Source organism: Lissotriton vulgaris, chromosome 8 (assembly GCF_964263255.1).
Source record: "Lissotriton vulgaris chromosome 8, aLisVul1.2, whole genome shotgun sequence".
In the NCBI taxonomy this organism is placed as follows: Eukaryota; Metazoa; Chordata; class Amphibia; order Caudata; family Salamandridae; genus Lissotriton; species Lissotriton vulgaris.
In genome coordinates, this window is record NC_141696.1 from 699,232,752 (window position 1) to 699,258,100 (window position 25,349).

General features: G+C 44.2%; 1 protein-coding gene across 1 annotated transcript in view; it reads right to left on the reverse strand.

Moving 5' to 3' along the window:
* Positions 1-25,349, reverse strand: part of EGFL6 (EGF like domain multiple 6) — a 433,277-nt gene that overhangs the window by 207,251 nt on the left and 200,677 nt on the right. The window contains exons 4-6 of the mRNA XM_086934569.1: positions 17,278-17,397; positions 13,312-13,431; positions 6,623-6,757 (exon numbers count right to left, since the gene is read on the reverse strand). Of these exons, the coding sequence (XP_086790695.1) occupies positions 6,623-6,757; positions 13,312-13,431; positions 17,278-17,397 (375 nt within the window). The remainder of the gene's footprint in view (positions 1-6,622; positions 6,758-13,311; positions 13,432-17,277; positions 17,398-25,349) is intronic.

The window sequence follows — 25,349 nt, forward strand, 5'->3', positions numbered from 1 at the left end:
GTCTCCATCTGTCGAGCAGAATCTATATAGGACCACCGCAGGGATAATGGATGAATACAAATTTTATTGTAAGATTGCAATTCTCATCCAGACAGTAATTGACAGAGAAAAGTCTTAGAATAACTTAATGAGCACACCTAATGAATCCTACTACTGTTGCAAATGAGTTCTAGCTGGCCTTTGGTGTGCAGCAGGCATGCCCTCTGTGCATGCGTATTGTATTGCCTGTCTTCTATTATGTGAGAGTTATTATGTTTTCAAGATGTGGATCAAAAAAGGCCAATTATAAAATCTAAATCCCAAATGACTGGCTCCTCCGTACATCATGATGAGATGGCCTATAGGGTGGAGAACAAGAAAGGAAACGTTACCTTAACATAATAGACATGGGGCCGTATTATAGAATACAGTGCACACTCCTTGTTAGGGCCAAGCAAACCTTTCAAAAGGTGCGCTTGGCGCTAACAAGAAGAAAGCGCCATATTATGTTGAATGCGCTACCTTCAGGGCAATTCCGAAGTCATGCTGTCCTGGGGGCAGCAGATTCAAGTGAAATACGGAAAAGCTGCTTCAAAGCTGCTTAGTGTTTCCCTGTGCAGGCGGCAAACCCCCTGCACTTTTAGGGGGGATTAGCGATTCTCTTGCAGGCAGGTACAGTGAGTGACTGCACTCGTCTGCAAGGGGATGTCTAGGGGGTCCACAGAGCCCCCTTTTACACCTCTAGAGGGCTGCATCAGGGGGTGCACTGACAGTGCGCCACCCCTGAGGTGGTGCACTGTGAGTGCGCTTCCTGACAGCTTATTTGCCTCTGTGCCTGCATCTATAATATCAGCGGGGGCGCAGAGGTAAAGGAATTCCCTCATGTGCATGGGGCCACGCAACCATGCAAATGAGGGAACAATCTCTAGTGATAGCACCAGTGATATAAGTGCACCAGCACTTTCTGTATTACAGAAAGCTCCACACCAGCGTCTGAGGCACTTTCTGTAATACCCAAGTGTCCCAGGGTGTGCAAAGTGGACACACATGCCCATTGCACTCCCAGGACACTTTGTATAATACGGCCCCTGGGGCTGTATCATACATACAGCACATTTTCCTTGTTTGCGCCAGGCGCGCCTTTCAAAAGGTGCCCCCAGCTCAAACAAGGAAAATGCGCTGTATTAGGATGAATGCACTGCTCCCAGGGCAGCACATTCATGTGCAAAGCAGAGCGGCTGCTTTGAAGCGACTCCGTGTTTCATGGTGCAGGCACCTGCACTTTTAAGGGGGATTAGAGATCCCCTTGCAGGTGGGTGCAGTGAGTGACTGCACTGGCCTGCAAGGGGATGTCTGAGGGGCCCATGTTACCCCCTTTCCCCCTTCAGAGGGCTGACATCAGGGGGAGCACGGACAGTGATCCACCTTTTATGTGGCACACTGTCAGTGCGCCTCCTGGCAGCTTATTTGCCTCTGCAACCACATCTGTAGTATGGCGGAGGCACAGAGGCAAAGGGATTCCCTCATTTGCATGGGGCCACACCCCCATTCAAATGAAGGAACACCTTCTAATGATAGCACTGGCGCTTTATGTGCGTCAGTGCTATTTATATTACAGAAGGGGGTGCACAAGAGTCTGCGGTCCCTTCTGTAATACCAAAGTGCCCTGGGGCGTGCAAAGTGGGTGCAAACGCCTGGTGCACCCCTGGGGCCCTTTGTGTAATTAGGCCCCTGGTCATCACACACCTTCAAAACTAGCACAGTCTGCCCTGCATGAACTTGGTATTTTACATGTAGACTGTGATTCGAATTCTACTGAAAACAAACTAGCTCAGATAACTAATTTAGAAGGTAAAAATGAAATAACATTAAAGCCTACATAAAATGAGTGCGAGTGCCTTCCCAGCAACTTCTGACTCACAGCAGGAGTGTCGCGTATACACCACAAACCGCTAAAGGAAGGTTCTATAGCAGACTGGCTCATAAAGGCTTCTTAGTAAAAAACAGAATGGTGACTTTGTGGAACTGCAAGAAAAGCCAAGTTCCTGTCCAAAGACGAGATACTCCTCTCCACAGCTCAGGTGTGCTCCAGTAAATTCAAGTACACATTGTTTCATGAATGCTTGTGTGAATTTAATGTAGATAGTTTTGGAGTCCCCAAGGCTAATGAAATGGTTTGGAGGAGGAACAGCTGCAGGATGTATTTCAGGATACCCATTTTTTATGGACAGTCTGTCCAATTAAAGATATAAGAGATTATCAATAAATAGGACCTTAAGTGCCAGTAGGAGATGATGCCTGAAGAACACCCTAGTTCAAATTCTACAGGTCTGTAGGATGATGTTGCTGGTTTGGGTAGATGAGCTTTGGGACAGATACAGTATGGGATACATTTTTTTCAAGTTGCATTGGTATCAGAAACAGTGGCATCTAGGATGTCCCGAAAGTATATCACGAGATGTGCATCCATCAGCAGAATGGGCCAACATGACCCCCCTTTCAACCGCTGGTTTATTTTTCTTCAAAAAGACTGACGGTTGTATGTTCCCAAGATGGAGGGACTGAGTGCCCAACTGTAGGGCTAGTGGTTTTGAAGTCCAACTAGACTAACAGCAGATGATTATTTTCCATTAAACAGAGCTTGTCTTCCTATTCAACAGGCAGCAAGATAGTTAAGTCCATTCACTAGTGTTAACTTTACAGATGTGGTGCTTAGGTCTCATATGCTGTGCTTGATTTTGGAAGGGAGAGACCATTGGAGTGGTGCGATTACCTTCCCTCATGGAACAATTCTAAAGTTCTGGAGGGCTGCTGGAGCAGCAGTGCAGTCATTCGATAACCATAATAATTTGAGGAATCAAATGTGGGTTAATGGTCTCTGACAGTGTGTGCCACACAATACTGTGGGACAGCTCTGATGGAAGTACTACAGAAAAACCCTTCCAGCTGAGAGTCTATTTCTACGGAAACACAACACTTGTTAGTCACTTAAGTTAATATTGGCTTGATGCCCAATGTTATTGGAAATCAGCGGGGCCAGGATAGTGGTCTCTATCGGGCAGCGTGCCAGGCCTGAGTATCCACGCAGCAGCTGCTGGGCGCCCATGCCATCCATTCTTGTAGGCCAGCCCAATGGGGGCCAAGTCCAAGAAATAACATTTGGGTCAAAGAGCAGGTCCCTGTTGAGAGCCAGCTCTGCCATTTTCACCCTCACGTTACCCCTACCTTGGCAAGTGTCATCAGCTCCCATGATTAAGAGGCTTTTCCTCTATAGAATTTTCTGCCTTGCATGTGCAGCCCCTGGATGCCGTCACGGGTGATTAGCTGTGACCAGCAAATTCACATAACATAACATAACATGACATGACATAACACAACATAACATGCGGTTACCAAAATATATTGCTGGTTTTGACCAAATTAAAATGTAATTTTGGGTTTTGAACCATTTATAAATACATGTGCTTTCTACTCGTTTTGTGCCTCGTTACTGTCTGAGTGTGATGGATCTGACTTAAGTATGAGACATAGATTAGACACTGAAGGCCCTTCCTCCTCGCTCACCGTGTATGAAGCACTGAAGAAAAACAAACTCTTGAAACTCCCCCTCTAACGTTGCTGAAAAGCTCCAGGTTTGTTTGGCTTGGAGGCTGTGTGACACGGGAATTCATTTATTTCTCCATTGCTAACATTGGCCCTGACATATCATCCGTAGCAAAACATTTAATTTCCCTCAGTCTGCCTCGGACAGCCCTCTCCCATAACGAATACTGATTGCGTCATGTTTAAGTCTATCATAATGACAGTGAATATTGGGTCGGCACAAAGTACATGTGTGCAAATGGTGCCACCAACAAATATCCCGTGGGTAAAAAGCATGTGTATTAAGGACGATCAAATGACTCCCAGGGTAATTCAGAGGCAAATAAATGTAATGTCTGATGTAGCGTTCTCTGAGTGGGCTTCCAGGCTTAACAGGCTGTTGATGGTACCACTGAGGTGGTTTAAGAAGAAAGGGAAAGCCGCAGTGCAGGGTCACATGGAGGGGGTTTGGTCTCTGAGTATGAGAGTGGGTTGATCAGCAAGATGTAACAGCAAACCACTGGCTGATTAGCAAGGTATACACGCGAGGTTCAGGTGGCAGGGCATAGCAGTGCAGTGAGTTGGGGGTATGTTCACAGGGCAGGACAAAGAGACACGCTAACGATTCCGCGGCTTCCCCACGGGTTTAAAAAAAAGGATTTTATGGGGGCCCTTCCTGGAGAATGGCCGTTCCAGGGTTAATGGCCGTACCAGGGAAGTAGTGCACTGCGTTGGCCATTGGCCGACCCAAACACCAAAAGGCTTAAGAGTGGTAAAATGATTCTGGTTCATAAAACAGCTTTTGCAACCCTTTGCAAGTTGCAAATATGAGTAGTTGTGATGGTGCATCCCCTCAAGGCATGTATTATTGGTTTGTGACCACAATCAATTCCTAGTCACCGAGCTGGGTTAGTATCTGATTAGCTGCAAACTGTAGAAGATGAACAAGTTTCTGTCCCGGTGGAAAAGCGTCCCTTTTTGGAATCATGCTCGTGGCCTCACGGAGGAGCAAGTCCACTGTCTGCCCTGTCGCCCCCCTCACTTATGTCTTCCCAAACAGGATTTTTTTTTGATGCAGGCTTCCAACATTTTTGCATTTGCTAATGCTTGGGTTGTCACCACGTTTACACCCACAATACAATACAATGCAACACAACACAAAAACAACAACAATAAAAGTAATTCAGACCACAATAATGCAACACCAAAACAACCACACAAAAATTTACAAACCAACAACAGAACACAGCAAAACAACCACAACAAAATACATCTGCAAAACACAGTGAAAAAACCAAAACACAACACAAAAACAATGCACCAGAAGCTAACGCAAAACAAAATATCAATATAAGCTAACACAGTAGAAGATAACACAAGAATATACTACAACTCAACACAGCAAAACACACCACAAAAAAACAAAAATACAACTACATTTGTGTATTCTTGTGTTGACAAAATAGTATTGAGCTTGAAAATCGTGTTGTCTTTTACTACTGTTACCTTTTTTTGATGGTGTGCTGTTGTTTAATGATGTTCTTGTATATCAGCTGTAATCCATCTGCTTAAGCATGCGCAGACAATTTTGTTACACAATACCACTGACTCAAAGCCACTTCAGTGATACAGTGGTAAAGGTCATTTACATCAAACACAGCTTTGTTACCCACCCAGGACATGTAATAGTTTGTACCAAAAACGTGTTTTGAAATCTGTCCCCATGTCTTAACTTAGAGGAATCATAAGTGAGACTCTTCACACGTTTTTCCATTCAGTTATATTTATAATCCAGTGGTCCGGCCATTGTATTTTGGCAAATATTCTAATTTTCCAAGTCTTTCAGCCTGTTCCATATACCATGTCCCTGAGACATACAGTTTATATCCGGAGTCTTACATAAGACTCTATACACAAAAGTTTCTAACATGTTAATTACTGTATAACTGGCATCAACAAAAACAAAGCGTTAAAATGTTTAGCACGCTCAGTCAAATCAAGAAAGCGTCTCATTGTGTACTTAGATGTTAGAAACGGGGTCTCTAGTTGGCAGTGGTTTGAACTCTGTCAAAGAAGGTACACACTAAGAATAACCCATACTCACCCCCTTGGTAGCTTTGCAGGAGTAGTCAGGCTTATCCTGAGAAGCAATGTGTGATTGTTTTGTACACACACACACCCAGTAACCCAGTGAAAACACCACAAAAGTACTTCACATCAGTTCAGAAAAATAGCCAATATGTATCGGAGTAAACCAGACCAAAATGACAAAAATCCAACATACACAAATCAAGTTATGAAGTTTTCAGAATTAAGTAAAGTTCTCTTTCTTAGAAAACTGTAGCTCAGACTGGTGCTATCGGGTCGCGCTTGACCAGGGCAAATCAACAAGTTCAGTCCAACCATGAGGGAATGTGGGCCAGATACAGGAATCAGAAGCAAAAAGATAGAGAAAACCACAACAAACGGTGCTAGGTCTATCATTAGACTTCTGTGCATGTCTAACAGCGGCGGCCAATTCCTGTACATGATATAATGCAAACTGTATTTGCACCTGTTTATCAGATCTAATCCCATGCGTCAGCCAATCGAATTTGCCACATTTTTTTCCACTCACTAGATTCATCCCTGCCGCCAAGCGACAGGTGTTTAGAGCAATACAATATACATACAAAATGTGATGAGAGGAATGGTAATCGCTCAGGGTAGCAGTGCAAACCATCATTCTTTTGCTCAATAAGTCACCTCAGGTTAGACCCAGTCATATGCAAATCAACCTCGATCCTCCTCTAATAGAAATAGTCCAGCCTGAAACTACCACACCAGGCCCTCCCTGACTCAGAACATAAGCAACCCTAAACCGATGTGGGTCTAGCTGGCCTCTTCAGTCGGGTGTAGCTTGATTCCAGTGGCCCAATTAGGCCTGGACTCATTCTGGACACACCCTTTGATACTTAGAACATCACATCAAACACACAAAAATTGATGAGAGGAAAGCTTGCAAATAGTCTAACCACTGGCAATCGCTCGGGGTAGCGTAACAACGCAGCATCATTCTTACCCAAACAGTCGTATCTTCCGTTGACATATTTTAGCTCAAAACCAATCTGGCATTTGCAGTAGAAACTTCCAAATGTATTCACACATCTCCGGTTGAAGGGGCAAAGGGCTTTGCTGCCGGTACACTCATCAATATCTGTAGCAAGAAAAGACATATGTCTCATATTTAAAATGACATTCTACATGGTAAGCCTTTGAATCTTGTTCAAATAACGTCCTGCTCTCTAAACAATCATTAACCCCTTGCATACTGATGATGGCCCCCAGCCATCATGCACTATGGCGCTCGTGTGCTGATGACGGCTGGGGGCCGTCATGAACCCGCCAACTTGCGATTTTGCCGCACAGGCTCAGAATTGCGGCCCCATGCAAGGGGTTAAAGAAACAGCAACATAAGATTCAAACCCTCAAATAACTAGGTATTATGCAAGTGGTACATGTTTCATGAGGTTGGTATTGATATAAAATCAGGCTTCGACAGCGTGCATATTGTTTACATTTTTTACCCTTCGTTCGATCTCTAGAGGATTCTGGGATCTATTTTGTGTAACTATTTAATAAAAGAAACCTTTAACCTGATTCCCTGAGTTTACGCGCTTCATTTATGGGCTGGCGCACATGGAAATCTGTGCAGAAACCTGATTTTAGTACAGATTGCCATTTGGGCTCTTTGGATATTTAGCTGTAAAATTATTATGTAGGTAAACCTTTTTTTACACAATACAGTAATATTGCCTCATGTAGAAAAGGCCACTGCCACCAGAAAATGTCTGCTTATAATTGTTCCTGTAAAACGGCTTGTAAGATGTGTTTGCACGTGTGGTACCCTGTTGCTGCCTGTTGTACTCCAACTTTCATGTACAAATCGGGAGGTAAATCCCGGTGCAATCTGTAATATCCCACTGTTGTTCATGTCCATTTATCTTTTCTGTAAATCATCGGTCCGGCAGCAGTACGAAGCAGAACATTTGTGAAAAGTGTACACTCCTTCTAAGCATGCGTCCAATCAAAGCACTGATCAATCCACAAACCAGTCCCCTTTTGGGTAGTTCAAAAAATGTTGAATTGGTTTTTTTAAATTAATACTTGGATTGTAATCTCTTGCGTTGGTAGGAGATTGGGGAATGGAACTGGGACAATTCAACTGTGCATTTGTTCATTGAAAGTTTCTGATGGTGTCATGGTAAATAAATGTTCTACAAAAATCTTAGTAGCTAGGTTAGAAGTCTAATCTGATTTCACCCTACCAATTGGAATCTATCAAACACAGAATTACTGGCTATAACATTCGACTAGCATTCACTCTCATTCATATACCAGGGTGCAAGAAATACCCAGTTATCCTCCTCTTTCTCGACGCCAAGAAAGGGGTTGATCACATAGAGTGCAGTTACTTGTTTAAGGTGCTTTACACAATGAGTCTGAGTACCACTGCTAAAGCCAAGAGGACAGCCAGTTCGCCCAAAAATTAAGATTGATAACAAGATGACCAATGTTACAAATGTTATTGTCATGGGACACAATGCAGGGCTCTCAGCCTCTTTACTTCTATTTGCCCTCTCGTTACAGCCTCTCGTACAAAGAATAATAACTTGTTTTTTATGGTCGCTCATACCGCACTTCTGTCACTTTGAGGAGCTGAAAATAAGAGATGTTACTGTTAGCCAGCCAAGATGTGCCATTTAGCGACCTTCTGGAGGATGGATGGGCGAGTAAACCTTGGAGGGATTCAAACTAGTGTCCTGCTAATCGCCACTTAGTTGCTGCAATGAATCTTCAGCTCATTGATCTATCTCTCAAATGATCAAAAATAGTATCCTTGGAATAATGGTTCTGATCATTGCAAACTAGTCCTCCTTGCTGATTATATTCTTTGTTCCTTTACTAACTCAGATACATCTCGGAACGGGGCAAGTTTAATCCCTTCGATGCTCATGACGAGCTCAGCTCGTCATGAACAATGGTAAATCTGGGAATGCAGCACCGGGGGAGAATACCTCTAGCAGCCAAGGTGTTAAGAGAGTGCCAGGATTTAAGATTAATTATTTAAAATCTAATAAGACTAAGTGTTGATGATCAATACTGCTCCTCCCACTTTAAGAATATGGGTCTATTGTGATTCACAGCATCTATCAGATATGTGGGTATCGATCTATATAGAAATGCTAAAGATTTTTGCAATTGTACTTTTCCTGGGCTAATACCAGAGGGCTAACATAGTTCTCCGGCCTGCATTTAGCTTCCATTTTAGTTCTCGTGTTAACTTAGCCTCATTTTCTAATGGTGCTTTGTACATGTTTTTCTATTGTGAGAATTACCCTTGCACACATTTCTTCCTAATAGACATTTACAACCTGTAGCCTGAACAGTTAGTTTCACTGTTTGACAGTTTTTCAATTGCCACCCTCCCCTGAATGAGGTCCTGTACCTCTCTAACATCTTCCCATTCCCATTTAGAGGGCACTTCATCTTTCTTTTAGAAGAAAGGGGAGTGGGTGGGTCATAGAAAAACAGTCCTTCCAACTGTTGCATATTTCTGAATGTGTTGCCTGTGACAAATTCCAGTGAGCAGAGACAAATGTTGTACACAAATAAGCATTTCAAATTATTAGCCTGCCTTCCTTCATATGTTGCTTCATAAGCAAAAATACATACGCTTGTAAAGTAGTAGGCACAAATGTGTTTATTTATTTATTTTATTTTCGAGATTTTTATTGCGCATACAAATACCCGGAGGTGTCTCGGCGCAAAATGGTGTGATAAAGTCGGCATTTTTCTCTAAGAATAAAATTATCATTTTTATCCACCTTTAAATGTGTGTATAGAGTGCCAATTTTACCTCAATGTGCTATACACCTGCAAATTATTCATATTTCAGTGGACCATCTTTACCTATTAGTGAGCTACTAATGTGCATTTTACTGAATTTTGTACAGCTGAATAATGGTAATTTGTATACTACCCATGCAAACATTTAAATCATGATTTTGAAGATTAGAACTCAGGTTTGCTACATCAATTTTCTTGGATCCAAAACTAATCCCCTTTGCTAGAAAGACCAAAAAAGCTTAATGGAAATCCCACCAAATCAAACATATTTCAGCGTGAGTTGCAGCATACTGATTTGTGCTGTGCCATTTGTTTTGGAGCGGATTTCAGTCAGACTTCTCATATGTGTATAAGACTGAGGTTTAGCCATATTGATCGCCCTGCAAGAAGCATTGAGCATTCTTTGGTTGTGCGCTCTTTAGCTGTTGCAAGTGGAACATGTAGATATTGATTTACCATCTCCAAATTGCTAGACATTGTTTTTTTCATTTTTTAAATTTTTTTAAAAACTTATTTTAAGATGCTGGTCTTCGAAATTAGTAAAAAAAGAGAATGTTGCCAAAACCATGGTAAAATTAATAAATAAGTAACTGCTATCTATTTTAATGCGTGCAAATCATACGGAACTAGTAATAGCTCCCAACAGGAATTTCTTCTACTTTAATTTCAGCATGTGAAGTCACCAACTGTTGAATTGGTTCAGTCCAATATGATATTTATACCCCCTTTAATGATGACACAATTCGTCATTGTCCATAATAAAATGGCTCTGAACTACTAGACTTAACAAGCATTTGCAATGCAATAGGTCTCGCATTAGGAAAGTTTGAGCTATTGGTATTGCAAATGACACATTTTGTATTTGTGTTGGTTTTGAAAATAGCGAAATTAATAGCTTTGTCATTTACAATGCCAATAGTTATAACTTTTGCAATTGTGACACCTATAGCATTTGTAATGCAATATGTGTTGTATTTACGTGACTTAGATGTATTGATATTACAAATAACAATGGCTTTTAATTTTTTTAATTAATACTTAAATGAAAGTGTCAGGCTTGTACTTGTCCTTGAATGACGTAGGATAACCAATCTAGCAATGCCCAATGCAATTGCCAATCATCCTACATGTCTTGTTAGTGCAAATAAAAATGAAACATCATGCTGCAGCGCCATGCAGGCAGGGGGCATATGAAGGGCAGCTTTCAAACAGCCCCATACCTAAAGCCAGTATTCGTCCAGTTTTGTGACGTCCCACCACAGATGTGCACCATATTACTGTTGTGTTCCGCGCCTCTCCAAACTCTGAAATCATGACAAAGTTTAGCCCTGCATAGTTTCTCTGGCGACCAGTGCCAGCGGCGGACAGTCTTCAAAAAGCTATATTTTAGCAAGCTTCACTGAACCCTTTGACGTAACCTGCTAGTCTGGTTTCCCACCCTCCTTCACGCAGTTTTTCCCCCCATGTGAACGGTGTGTAGGTTGGGCTGGGGAAAACAGTGATTAATCAGGGAATCTTTTGGCTTTGTTCTTCGTATAATAAATACAAAAATTCGTGATACTCGTCGAAAAGCGCTTCAACACCTCGTCAGGAGTTGTAGGCGCTATATAAATACAATAACAATATTTTTGTGCCAACAAAACCACTCACAAATGACGCTCTGTGTGTTTTGCGACGGTTGCTTTTTATTATTTTTTCTATTTTGTGTCTGTACACCTGGTTGGGCCTAACTGCAATAAATGCCAAACATGTCCCTGGCCAGGCGGCCCCACTCCCTTCCTTTACCCCATGTCAGATGTTTCTACGGAATCTCTCAAGTTCCCCGGTCCCACCAGAATACAACATTAAGCTGAACCAAAACAACATTTTTTAAATAGGAAAACGCATATAAAGAAAGCTTCTTTTTTTTTTTTTGCAAACTACAAAGGCAAGCATTTGGTAACGACATCCCCTGTCCGAGCGGACTTCTGTCAAATGATCAGAGGCCGATGTGACTGCAGAAACTAGATTTAAGATATTTGTGCTTTAAATTAATTTGTGCTTTAAGTTAAACCCAGGCTGATGGCTGAGAGAAAAAATGCGCGTTTTAAAAGCATAATAAAGGCAATTTATATACACTTACCCGGCATCCAGCAGTCCACGGGTGCAAGGAATTCAGAACACCTCCCTGGCAGGTCTGTAAGGCGCGCCCCTACAGACATCTCTGTGAGTCTGCCTGCCTGTGCGCACACATGTGTGCCTGCGTCTTGTTTATTTTTGCCACACAGGGCAGCGGAGACGGTGAATGTGCATCTTTTATGAGTTGAGCAGGTCTGAATATGTGAAGGTATTCGCCGTCCCTAGCAGTAAAGGCTGTAAAAAAGTGGCGTGTAATACGTGCATAAAAAATGATGCCTGTATTTACATGAGGAGACGCGATTGTGTTCGGCAAGCTGCCTGCTCCCTCCGCTCAGCTGGCAGCTGCTTTGCAATTCATAGCAATTCATAGTAATTTGATGTTAGGGGCAAAACGTGGAGAGAGAAACAATAGGGGGGAGAGGGGGAAATTTAGGCAAGCGCTCGGCTAAATGATTCTGAAAGGAGAAACTAAACGAGGTGGGGAAGAGAAGTCTTCATGCCGGGCAGTGGTCACAGCGCCGCCCGGCTTGATCGTACACGTTGCATTTAATGAGCGGTGTGCGAGGCACATTTAACAAGCCTCACTGACTATTTTATAATGATTGTTTATTTATTATTTTGGTGTTTTTTTTGTTTTGCATGGAGTGGACATAATCACACAGGATGTTGTAGCATTAAGTGTGATGTGTGTTGAGCGGGTAAACGTTTCTGTGTCAGGAAATATAGGCTAGACGAGTAATATAAAACAAACTCACGACATTAAAAAAAAAGCTTTAAAGGAGCATTGTACAAGCATATTCAGTTTCGCTTGCACTTTTTTAGGTTTTGGAACTCGCCCACTGATTTTTGAACGGCAGGGAAGGGGAGCACATTTCCCTAAAACAAAAATGTTAAAGGGCGCCGCCGCGCTGCCCGCGGCGACCCGGAAGCTCTTGCCCGGCCGGCCAATCCGCTCGCGGCCGACCGGAAGTCCCGCCTCCCGAGGTCCGCGAGCTGCCGGCGCATGGAGCGCCCTGCCGTCCGGTGTAGCCCGGGTCCCCAGGAGGGGGCCAGGGAGAAGGAGGAGTGTGGCGCCTGTTGCGGGGCTCCTCTGACCTGAGGGAGCCCCGATTCAGATGAGGAGACGCGCCGCGCCGTTAGGAGCCCCGCGGGAAGAGCGCAGTCGGTGAGTGGGGCCCAGGGCTGATGTGAAGTGCGTGCGTGCCTGTGTGTATGCCTGGGGGGGGAGGGAGTGTGTGCGCGCGTGTGTGCGTGTGTGCGCGAGGGAATGTGTGTGCGCATGCGTGACTGTGTGTGATTGAGAAAGAATGCGAGGTAGGGGATAGTGTGCCTGTATGTGTGCCGTATGCCTGCGTGTGCATGCGCGCGCCTGTGTGTGTGTGTGTGTGTGTGTGTGCATGCAGAGGGGTGGGGGCTGCCTGTGTCTGTGTGTGAGGGCTGCCTGTGTCTGTGTGTGAGGGCTTTGCACCGCGCATGCGCAGCTACCAGACGCTCGCTCCCGAGGTGAAATCTGACCTCGTCAAAGCGCGCGTCTGGTAGCTGTCCACATTCCTAAATACGGGCCACAAAAGGTCTGAAGCAGACACTCTCAATGCTCACGCATTGAGAGTAGGTCTGCTCGACCTAAAAATGTATCTGTCTAAGCTCACGATCTTGCTTTACGGCTTTCTCTCATCCACGTTCACCCAACAGACCTTACAGCACATCTCCATACAGATGCCGTGCAGTGAACGCTTCACATACCTACACAAGTTCTTCCATCTGGCCCCAGCTGAAGACCAGGGGATGGGCACAGACATCTGACCTCACCCTTGACCTCTTCGCATCCGTACTGACAGTTCGCCATGGCACAGGATCTTGAATCTGAAATGAGTAACACACCACAGAGGTTAAACACCGCACTGCTAACCTCCTTACATACAGAAGCAGAGTCCCACACCAACATGTTGTGGTATTTAAAGGAACAGTATCTGACGTTTTTTTCCCAAACGTTTCCTAAATTATCAAAGTTATGTGACAACAGCGTAGCTTCCAGAGGTGAACAAATATAAACTTAGTGGAATAAAACGACACTTTAAGCCCCAGGGGAAGGTTATCTTGGGAAATCTGGTAAAGCTTGGAATCACAGTCTTCAAGTCAAAGACAATAACATACAAAGAAAGAACAGATTTAGTGACGGTGTAAATGGCACCTTAGACTCATACTTGAAAGATTCATCAGAATAGCTACATTAAACAAGCATTGGCAAAGCCAATCGGCCTTGGCAATCCGAGAGCTATAGGCATTGCCAATGTTAATGTCAATAGGCGATGTCAATACTAATACCACATCAGCGCAATCATGCACAATTGGTGCCAGGTGAGGCCAGCCCTTCTTGCAGCGTCACAAGCGGAGCATGTAAAGTGCCCTCGCCCCACCGGGGGCCAGAGCACTGAAAGCAGCGCAGCAGGCACAAATCTACATAGAGAAGAGAGATCTCTACAGCAGTTCTCTGTTTACAAATGGCATAATGTAATAACAATGTTATTTACATTGGTTGGCATAATGTAATCAATTTTTTTGTTATTATGTTCCCCTTGCATGCTTGGAACAATATATATGTTCCTACTGAGTATGTTTGTTTCCACTGTATATTTCTTTTTCGATCACATAGAAGAGATTAATAAAGGTATAAAAAGGAAATGTACGTTTTGAGTAAATATAACATAGTTACTGTGGTTTCTATGCGATGGTCAGCCTTTAATTTGCTGGATGTGACAATTGAAAATGAAGCGCACAGGCGTGATAAAGTAATACATGTCAAGGGGAGATGTAAATATAAACTCGCACTTCTGTGTATTTCATAGAGTCTTTATGTGGCGAATGCATGTCTGAAACCTGAAACGGATGGAAAGCCTTTTCTTAAGCGAGTATTTTGAAAGTAAATCAGAATTAAAAGTAATGTTGCCCTGGCAAATCATTGAATTTGTTTGTACTCTGTTTTGCTGGTGAAAAGTTTTTAATTGTGATTGCGCCCAAAATATACACTTAAATCACGCTTTCATCAGCACAATAGAAAGAGTTTATTTAGGCATGCATTACAAAGAAAATCAAGCGATTAAAAGCCTTAATTTAAGAGTATGTTTTGCAATTAAATCACATGCACTCAGAATTAAAAGTAATGTTGCGTGGCAAATCTAAGTAAAAAAGAAACACACTATGGTGAAAGTATTTAATTTTGATTTGCAGGTGCAACATTACATTTAATTATGAATGCGTGTGAATTACTTTTACAGCATGCGCATACACAAAGGCTCTGCAGTGCTTGATTGTGTTTGCAACACGCCCAAATAAAGTCTTTAAACTGAAGTGATGCGTTCATGACTGCATTAGGGTAGTTCATGCATTGAAATAGAGCACACTGTCTGCTTAATGGTGCTCTGTGGTGCAAACCAAAACAGTATGCACTGTGTAACAGGGGCAGTGCTTATGGTATAAAATAATGTGTGCCAGTGCCAAAGCTCTGTTCAGAAGCCCACAGCTGGTGCAATTATAGTTGGCGTGTGGAATGCAATGGCTGCATAGCCTGAAAACCACCTCATGCCTCTTTAATCTACAGCCCAACACTCCCTGTCCCTTTATGTCACTCTTGCAGGTTCTTGCTTTCCTCTTTTGCAGTGGTTTTTCCGTCTTTCTCTTCATCAATCTTTTCGTTTTGTGTGTTATTCCTCTCTTGCTCTTGGGTAAAGTCAGATCAGGAAAAATAAGTGCCAGTCCCCAAAAATAAGTGTCAGTAGCCCCCACCAGCAACCACCGGCTTGAATTAAGCGCTGAATATAGACCTAGGTGCCCAAATACAATAGAAAATGAATTGGGACACTTGAGGACCTTGGCTTGTAATATCGAATGGGTTCACTGCACCAATGTACACTGGTGAGCATCGTTAAAGAGAGTGCCTGGTGAAGATCAAGGATGTGTGCTAGGTTTGTAAAAATAATGTCCTTGTTGCTGTGCAAGAGCAAACTCTGCTGCAGACAACACTGTATGGAAACACAGAACATGAAGCAGATGGTTTCCTGTTTCTATAAAGGGCAGCCTCTTGAGGGTGACACTGAAGTCACCCCACAAAGGTGGAAGCAATCCAAATCTGCGCCGAGGCTCGAGGGGACGATAGGGCCCTCTTCTGTGGCTAAGGTGCGGTGTGCGATGTGAGATCACAAATTGTGGAGTAACAATGCACCGGCCAACTCATTGCTATGTGAAGGTGTTTTGTCAAGGGACAATTATATGTACACATTGACCAAAATTCGAAATGGCAATAAAAACATTTGAAAAAATAAGGCACAGTGTGTCGCTGCAATGAAACTGTGAGCGTGGCTCCTGCTGAGCTGGCAGTGTTTTTGCAGGCACATTTCCGACCTTTCAGTGGCGGCTCCTCCTTTAAGGAGAAGGAGTGGCGCCCACTCTTGTTGCAGCAGTGAAAACATGAAAAATAAAAGAATAATATTAACACAGGTTATTATCATGTTATTTTTCCTCACTTACTTGAGCCGAAATTAGGATTGGGTGGACCGGGGCTAAGACATCCTGATGGACAGCTGCAGCAAGGAGGAGGAGTGGTGGCACTGCTGCAAGTGTGCACGGTCATTTGGCTGGCTGTCTTAGGACTGCTAAACAACATGCGCACTTAGATCTCTCCACCCAAGCGGTGCTGTCCAGCCGGGTGGAGAATAGGCGCAGGGGTCTATTACATTAGAGCGCTCTGAACCAGGGCACTGAGACCAATCCTGACGCTGCTCTCATGCTCAGTAATATCAGCATGAGAGCAGGGTCTGGATTGGTGTTGTGGAGCTTGTTGACTGCGAGGAGTCAAGGAGGAGAAGCGCAGAAGAGCACTGAGGCAGCAGATGACAGGTAATATTTAATTTTCTTCTCCCTGCGCTTTCTCCCCAGCACTAGTCCCCCCCACGCTGCCCCACCACATTAATGCTCAGCAGCATCCACTGTGTCCTTCCTTTGTTACTGTGTCCTTTGACGACCGCTTAGCTAGAGTACCTGCATCTGTAATATGGCACAGAAAAATGGGCAAAAGAATTTCTGAATTTTAATGAGGACTCCCAATGACGAAAATGAGGGATCATCCCTATGCGCCTTTGCATTATATGGCTTCCTTTGGACCCCTGCGGTGTGTAGGACACACAACAGCCCATAGAAACACGGATGTATGACGTTACAACGCATGCTTTTATCACGCATGCCGTTACAACGCAGTTTTTACAACGCATACCATTACAACGCATAGCGCTTTGGGGTGCTGGATAGTGAATAGTTTAATTTACTATTCCAACTCCAGTTCCCGTGGATAGTAGGGAAGGTGTTGGATAGTAAATTAAATCTATTCCCTATCCTAGAGCGCCCCCAGCGCAATGCGTTGTAATGGTTTGCGTTGTAATGGTTGCGTCGTAATGGTAGTGCGTTATAAAGGTTTCGTTGTAAAGGCTGTTCACCTAGAAACACAGATTCTATTGTGTTTTCGGACCACTTTACTCATATAGTACCTGAGGCGTAGAAAAATTAGTTATCCTAGCTGTGAGTTCCCTGTTTTGGCCGCAGCATCCACCATGATGATATTAGCTGTTCACTTCTCATTATAGCTCATATGATATAACTGTACAATATACACGTTTATTCTAAATGTGGCCCACACGCCCTCCTCTCCACACAACTTACTTGCGCACGAGCCATCGGGCATCAGCATGTAGCCGTTGAGGCAATAGCACTTGTAGCTGCCGTGAGTGTTCATGCACCTGTGCTCGCAGGGGCGGGGCTTCAGGCCGCATTCATTCACATCTGGAAGGAGAGCAGAGGAACATGTGAGCAGCTCGTTTATTTCTCAAAAAAAATCCTCAACACAGATGGTCCTGGAAGGGACAGTAATCTGGAAAAGGAGTTATCAGGCTTGCTTTTGGCTCAGAGGCACATGCTACGAAGCTGACGTAGGAGCCTTCTGCCTCGGCCTGTAAACACAGTCCCAAACGATGCCCCCTAGGGAAAGAAACAGAAAAAAAACAAAGCTGTGCATGCAGATTTGTTTTACAATCAAGCCTGTTGTACATGGTCTTCGGGGATGGCAGAGGGAGAATGGAGATAATGTGCTCCAAACAGAATAAAGAGATCTTCTTGATATTGAGTAACAGTGCAAGTTTAAGGAACTCGAGACAAAATCTACGTTTTCTTTTTGAGCAGTCCTTAAAAGGTATTTTCATAATTGTGCACCACCTACTGGTGGCTGCTGACTTGCTTTACCTGCTGACCGCGACTGCCCTCTGAAAATTACAGTCGGTTAGTCATGAGTATCCCAATAAACAATGGAAAATATGTGTGCTGAGTTGACTACATTCGTTCCTTTGGCCTACACAGCGTATTTATAGTTTAGTTACATGTAGCATCCACCTAGCACTATCGAAGGTGCAGGGTCTTTAGATTTCTTTGCAGGTTGTATGACAGAGGCACGTATGCCTAAACCACATGTGCCTCTACCATGCAGCCCGAACTGTGAATGCGTTTTAACCGCGCATTTCTTTACCAGGCATGCCTTTACCATGCAATGTCTTTTTAAAGGTATCAGTGGTAAGGGGTATGCATGGTTAAGATTGCCATAACCCCGACCCCCCCTCCCCGCCCTAAGCCCTAAAATGATATCCCCCTACCTCACTCTCCCACCATGAGGCATAAAACCTGCCCTGCTCTTTAAACTACTCATTCCCCTGCCCCTACTCTAAGGCCTAAAACCCTTCCGCCTACCATAAACTACCCTGACTTCAGCCCCCTGTCCTGAGCCCTAAAACGTATACCTGCATTGTCCAGAAAAATACCCCAACCCCTTTCACTGCCCTGAGGCCTAAAATCCTGCCGCAAATTAAAAAAACTACAGCGACATCCCCCGCCCTGAGCACTATAACTGCCCGACTCCTAAAAAACCCCAAACCCATCTCTTAAAACAACTGCAACCCCTGGCTCTGAGCCCTAAACCCTGCCCCTTCCTAAAAGTACCTCCATCCCCTTCCCTGAGCCCTAAAAGCGAACCCCACCCCCAAAAACTAACCGCCCCAACCCCAGCCCCAGCCGCACTAACCTGTCTGAATCCAGAGCTTTCTGTTCCGATGCTTCCTCTTCTTCTCCCCACCCATCCTGTACACTAGATCGCTATCTGCCAACACCAAGCACGTGGTTCAGGCAAGCGTGGTTACGCATGCAGGGAAACGGCATGCATGGCTCTGCCCACATTGTTCCGGCAATTTCCCTTCTTTGCATTGTCACAGTGAAACACAAGACCAGTATCAAAAACGATATTATATTTACCTTTAACAGTGGTCAAAATGCGGGGATGGAATACAAAAGCCCTCAGGATAATAGAGACATCCTCAGTCAACGTGTTAAAGAAGAATCAGTGTGTTGGGAAAAGGAAGGGTTCTAATAAATGAGAGAAGCGAATGGGATTGCAGGTGGGCGAGGCCACAGGGACGCAGCGGTGGGAAAAATTGGCGAGGGCCGCGGGAGAACTGGGCATAGGAAGGAAAAACAAGTTTAGGCAAGAAAACAAGTACAGGCACAGAGGAATAAAAACAAGTCTGGGCAAGAAAGCAAGTTAGGCACAGGGGAATAAAAACAAGTCTGGGCAAGAAAGTAAGTACAGGCACAGGGGGATTAAAACAAGTCTGGGCAAGCAAGCAAGTACAGGCACAGGGGAATAAAAACAAGTCTGGGCAAGAAAGTAAGTGTAGGCACAGGGGAATAAAACAAGTCTGGGCAAGAAAGCAAGTACAGGCACAGGGGAATAAAAACAAGTCTGGGCAAGAAAGAAAGTTAGGCACAGGGGAAAAATACAAGATTAGGCAAAAACAATGCAGGCAGAGCCGTGCAGCAGCGTGGGGAGCGACCTGCTTGCGAGCAGGGTCATAGGTCGCTCCCCCTGCTTGCGAGCAGGGTCATAGGTCGCTCCCCATGTATGGACGAAGATGGTCTGCCCATCGGCATTCAATGCTTGTTTATCGGCAATGAAGGGCTAGAGATTTCTGTTGTATCGAAAACATTTTATATTGCATATTTGTATTCCTCCCGTACTTATTTTTAATCAAATGTGATATATACATTCTGTGATGTTCAGACGGGGAAATGTGATATGAGTTATTATGCACTGTAGTGTCACTTTTGAACTGTATTACCATTATATTGTTAGATGAATGTGTCCTCCTGCTTTTTGTGTCAGCCAATATTGCACTGATTTAGTGGCGGATTCCTAAAGTAGGATCTATTGTGCAACCCTATTAGAAAATGTTTTAGCTACCTAGATAGTGCTATTGTTGGAAGTTTTCAGTCACCCTCACTCTGTCTATCTGTCGCCCTCACTCTGTCTATCTGTCGGCCTCGCTCTGTCTATCTGTCGGCCTCGCTCTGTCTATCTGTCGCCCTCACTCTGTCTATCTGTCGCCCTCACTCTATCTATTGCCCTCACTCTATCTATTGCCCTCCCTCTATCTGTCTATCTATCTATCTATCTATCTATCTATCTATCTATCTATCTATCTATCTATCTATCTATCTGTCTGTCTGTCTGTCTGTCTGTCTGTCTGTCTGTCTGTCTGTCTGTCTGTCTGTCTGTCTGTCTGTCTGTCTGTCTATCTATCTATCTATCTATCTATCTATCTATCTATCTATCTATCTATCTATCTATCTATCGCCCTCACTCTATCTATGCATTTTTAATACAACAACCATTCCGATTTTGAGAGGAGTAAACATCTCAATGCCCATTAGATTCCCCATGTTGAACTAATGTTCTGATTTGTTACCTTTGCCTCAAATTGTAAAGCGCTCTGATATCCTTCGGGATCAAGTTCGCGCTATATAAAACTTGATATATAAATAAATAAGTAAATACAAATGGTACCTGCTCAAAGCGAACAAATCAGTGTCTGAACGGGATTCCTCTATTTTTATTGAACATTGGCTATATCTTGTGCTGTTTCATTGTCGTTTGTAGTGTATATTGGTGAGATGCATTTATATTTCAAATTGTACTTTTATGACCCTCGTGATAGAAATAAAATTATTATTATGATGATGATAAAATTCAATATTCAGCTAATACAGAATATCTGGGCTGTTCAATCCTTTGTTAAAATCAGTACTTACGATTTTATAAATAGACACCTCTGGCATATTTTTTAATATGCCAGAGGAGTGGGAGAAACAACAAACAAAGCAATTGTATCTAGATAAGACTCCAGAACTGCTTTTATTTAAACCACTCTAGCCACCCACAATTAATTCTCCCTGAGGATTTCGTGTTTACTTTGACCCAGTACATTCAGCTTCATATCTACTTCTGATTGGGCCTGGCCTATCCCACTGCTGGCAGATTCTCCCAATTAGTCATAAAGCAGTAGCCAACCAGTCAGAATCGGACATCAATTGCTGATACTGAATCAATTATAAGAGGGGTCAGTACAAATTTAATGATACATACTTGTTAATTCCTCTCACACAGCACATATGCTTACTTTATAAATACATGTAAAATGTGTTCTTGATCCCTCGATGATTCACTGTCCACAGAACCGGAGATCGAAAGCAAGGATCTATCTAGGAGCTCTTTAGCGAGCTACCTCAGCAAGCCACCATCTTCCCCAACCCCTCTCCCAATAACATTAATATATGTGATTGGGTGCTCTTAAGTAAATACAAGGTTAGGCACTGTGATATCATGTGACGTACCCATAGAAGGTATTTGTGGCTTGCTTGGTACAGTCGGTTTGTCTTAGGCCCCATATCAGCATAATGGTGTGTTTTTGACCCATTTGTAAGCAATTTTAGGGTTCTGCATGTATATTATATTGCATTGCTTTAGACAGGACTTCAAGATTACATTGCCATTTGGATGAGCTGTTTTTTTATGGTTGGGGCGGGAGTGGTATGAGTTTCTTAATCAACTACAGCTGGTTATGTACTGTTTTACCATTGTGTTGATATGGGAAAGACAGGTGAGATTGAATTTGAAGAGCACCCCGGATTTCTGACCAAAGTGGGTGGACTTGGTAGTCAAAGTTGAAGAACCAGTGAAAATGAAAGCCTCTGCTTAGAAACTGACCCATGAGTAAGAGCTCTGTTTTGTGCTCATTCTTAATGAGTGGGGTTTTTCTCACTTCTAGTTTTGCATGGAGAGAAGTCATAACCTTGTGGTTTTAGGGCCATGCTGTCTTAGCTGGATTTAAAGACTACTTAACTGGTATAAATGTGCAGATTGCTCAGCAATGCCGTATGGCGATGTTGGGCAGCAGTCTGATTATTTACAAAAGGGAAAGGGTGCAGTATGGGGTCTATGGGTACCTAAGAGGTTTGCTGTGCTTGCCACTGTGGAAGCCTCCTCGTTTGATTTGTTGCATTCTTTTGGAGGAAATGGCTCAGTCCTTTACTCGCTTCATCGTGGTCATGTGGTCATTCAAGCACAGCAGCATCAAATAATCTGTTCTAGAATGACTGAATGCCCCGACGGGTGTGGATGGTGCAGTGCTCCAGGTTCATGGCTTCCTTTCTCTTTAGAGTCATTTACAAGTGATCTGAATTACCGGGAGAACGTTAATTATGCGAAGGGTGCTTATAGGCTTTTTGTGCTTGATTTGCCATTTGGTTCTAATGGGGAATAAAATTTTGCATATTCTGCCCAAGCGAAAAACTACTGGTCTCAATCACTGCAACATGCGAAAGTTGACTCTGTTAATTTTCTATTCCTATATCTGTCTCCGTGATCCTTGAAACCATGGGTAGCAAGGAAAGACTATGGGATTGTCAGGCAAGATATGGGTTATGGCTGCTATCACTAAATAAAGTCGAATACCAACCCTCCCTCCTTTTGGTGGACGAATGACAAAGAGCGCTCTGGGGGCTATAACTTGCAAAAAGTATACAGGACTGTTCATGAAGTATAAGCAGTTGATGACATATGGGCTGGTAATTATGCGGAGTTGAGTTTCAGTGAACAGCACTTTATGTTCGAGCCTTCTTTCATCAAACTACTCATGCTGATTACATTAAAAAGCCTCTCAATCCACGCCCTGTGCCCCTGGATCGTTGACTCTTCCATTAAAAAAAACTTAAACGTGAGGAAACATATTTGTTTTCTTTGGCAGTTTGACATAGCATGAGTTCGGGCCGATGGCAGATGAGAAGCAGATTATTATTTACGCCTTTTTAGACACGGGAAATGTTAAGAGATGTCCCCATATTTGCACGTCGATGAGGCGAAGGTGCACTCGAATTGGTTCTTCACGGTCTAAGACAGCAACTCTGGCCGTTAGGCCACATATCCTCCACGACGGAATTGCTCTCTTAACTCCATCTCAACCTTCACTAGTAGGCCAAACGCTGAAAGTTGATTGAGAAATTCCGAATTTCGTCGCTCAACGCACTCATCATGGCTCTTCAAGGTGTGACATGTTTTACAGAGAGCCTGGCGCGCGGAGAGGCGACTTCCACCTCTCGACATCTGTTCACACTTTGGTTTGGACTCTCGCTCTGTGGCAGAGCGCCAAGCCGCAGACTGTAAACAGCTCTGCAGTGCGATATTTGCATACACTAGCATGCGCTGCCGGGCTGCTTCCTTCGAGCAGGAAAAGGCACTGCTGTGGGGATCAAATCAGAAAGAGAGGCAGTCTGAAATATTATTGAGACTTCAAGGCGCTGATTCCCAAAAGCGTACACTTTTATGAGTAAGGCTCACGCCTGTGGCTGATTTAGCTTTACTTATTATGGGAAGTGGCCGAAATGTGCTTGCAATTCATGTGTAAGGTATGCGGTTGCAGGGTACAAGTGTAATTGTGTGGTAGTCACCAGGGGCGGCTGGTGACATTTGAAAGTGGTGAGGCGTAAACTAATTTGCATATTGCACCGCAGCGATTGAGCGCAGCGAGCGAGCCCGAACCACCTTGCATCCATCCATACATCATTCATGCATCCACCCATCTATCCACCCACCCACCATCCATACATCATTCATGCATCCACCCATCCATCCATCATGCATCCACCCATCATGCATGCATCCATACATCATTCATACATCCACCCATACATCCACCCACCCATCCTGCATCCATACATCATTCATGCACCCACCCATCCACCCATCCATCCATCATGCATCCACCCATCACGCATGCATCCATGCATCCACCCATCCATCCACCCACCCACCCTGCATACATCATTCATTCATGCATCCACCAATCCATCCATCATGCATCCGCCCACAGCGACGGCTCGTGGAGGGAGTTACGGTGGGGCAGGAGGGCGGGGAGGGGGAGGGGCAGGGCGGAGGTTGCTAAAAACCGGCATATGGATAATTGCAGGTAAGTAAACAATTTAATTAATAAAACGAATTTCGTAGTGCGCCTTGCATCGCAAAATGCAATGCAGTGCGAGCTACGAAGTTCGTTTTATTAATTAAATTGTTTACTTACCTGCAATTATCCATATGCCGGTTTTTAGCAACCTCCGCCCTGCCCCTCCCCCTCCCCACCCTCCTGCCCCACCGTAACTCCCTCCACGAGCCGTCGCTGTCCGCCCATCATGTATGCATGCATCCATACATCATTCATGCATCCACCCATCCATCCACCCAACCATCCTGCATCCATACATCATTCATTCATTCATGCTCCCACCCATCCATCCATCCACCCATCCATCCATCATGCATCCACCCATCATGCAAGCATCCATCCATACATCATTCAGGCATCCATCCATCCATCCATCCACCCATCCATCCAACAAGTCCCCCAAAACAACTGACTTAGGGGGACTTGATTTAGTTTTCAGGCACATAAAAAACATTCCTGTAAACATTGTAAAAACATCTAGACGTTTGTTCAACTGAACACACTCTAGGACGCTGAATCCATCACACTGAGATTCTGTCACGATAAGGAAGACCCTCCGGCGATTCCAATACAAGAACTTCACGAAGTGTAAACACAGCACACATTACTTCTGCAGTAGTTATTTTTGAAAACATTATGGCAGGATTAAAATAATGGATCTGGTGGCAGAGTAGATAACTTCAAAATGTTTCTGACGTGTTCCTTTCAGTCACCACAAATGTGTAGAGAGTCACGGCCGGCATGAATCCGGGTGGTACGCACGAGGGGGGGGGGGGGTGTATTTACTTACATTTTTACAAATAAATAAACTTACCAGGATGAGGAATCTCCTCTGCCGGTCCCGCCGCGCATCCCGTCTCCGAGTCCTCTCATGGCAAGTGGCAAATCATGAGACTGGATGTGACTCAAGGGCAGCTACTCAACTGTATCCTGCCTGTTGACAGGGCATGGGGCGGCCATACGTCACCGCCCGTGCAGGATCCTATCTTCAGGCTCCTGTACTACATTAGGCATTCGCAGCATGCCTAATGTAATGTCAATGGAGCGGGGGGGCTGAAATTAAAAGCGCCCCATGCAGATGCGCAGTCAGAGTCTGCTGGACTCCTGCTGCTCTCGCCTGGTGCACGTTTGTAGTGGAATGACGACTGACTGTGCTCATGCGCAGTTGAATCTGTGAAGCAGCTGCCAGCACAGGCAGGAAATGTAAACAGACGAATTTCGTCTGCCGTCTGTTTACATTTCCTGCTGTCCGTGGGCAGTTTTGCTTGTTGAATCTGCCTAGTGGGGCGCTGCCCCGACGCCCCTATGGACCAGTTGCCCCTGGTAGTCACACGCATTATGGACGTATGCCTGCTTTTTTAA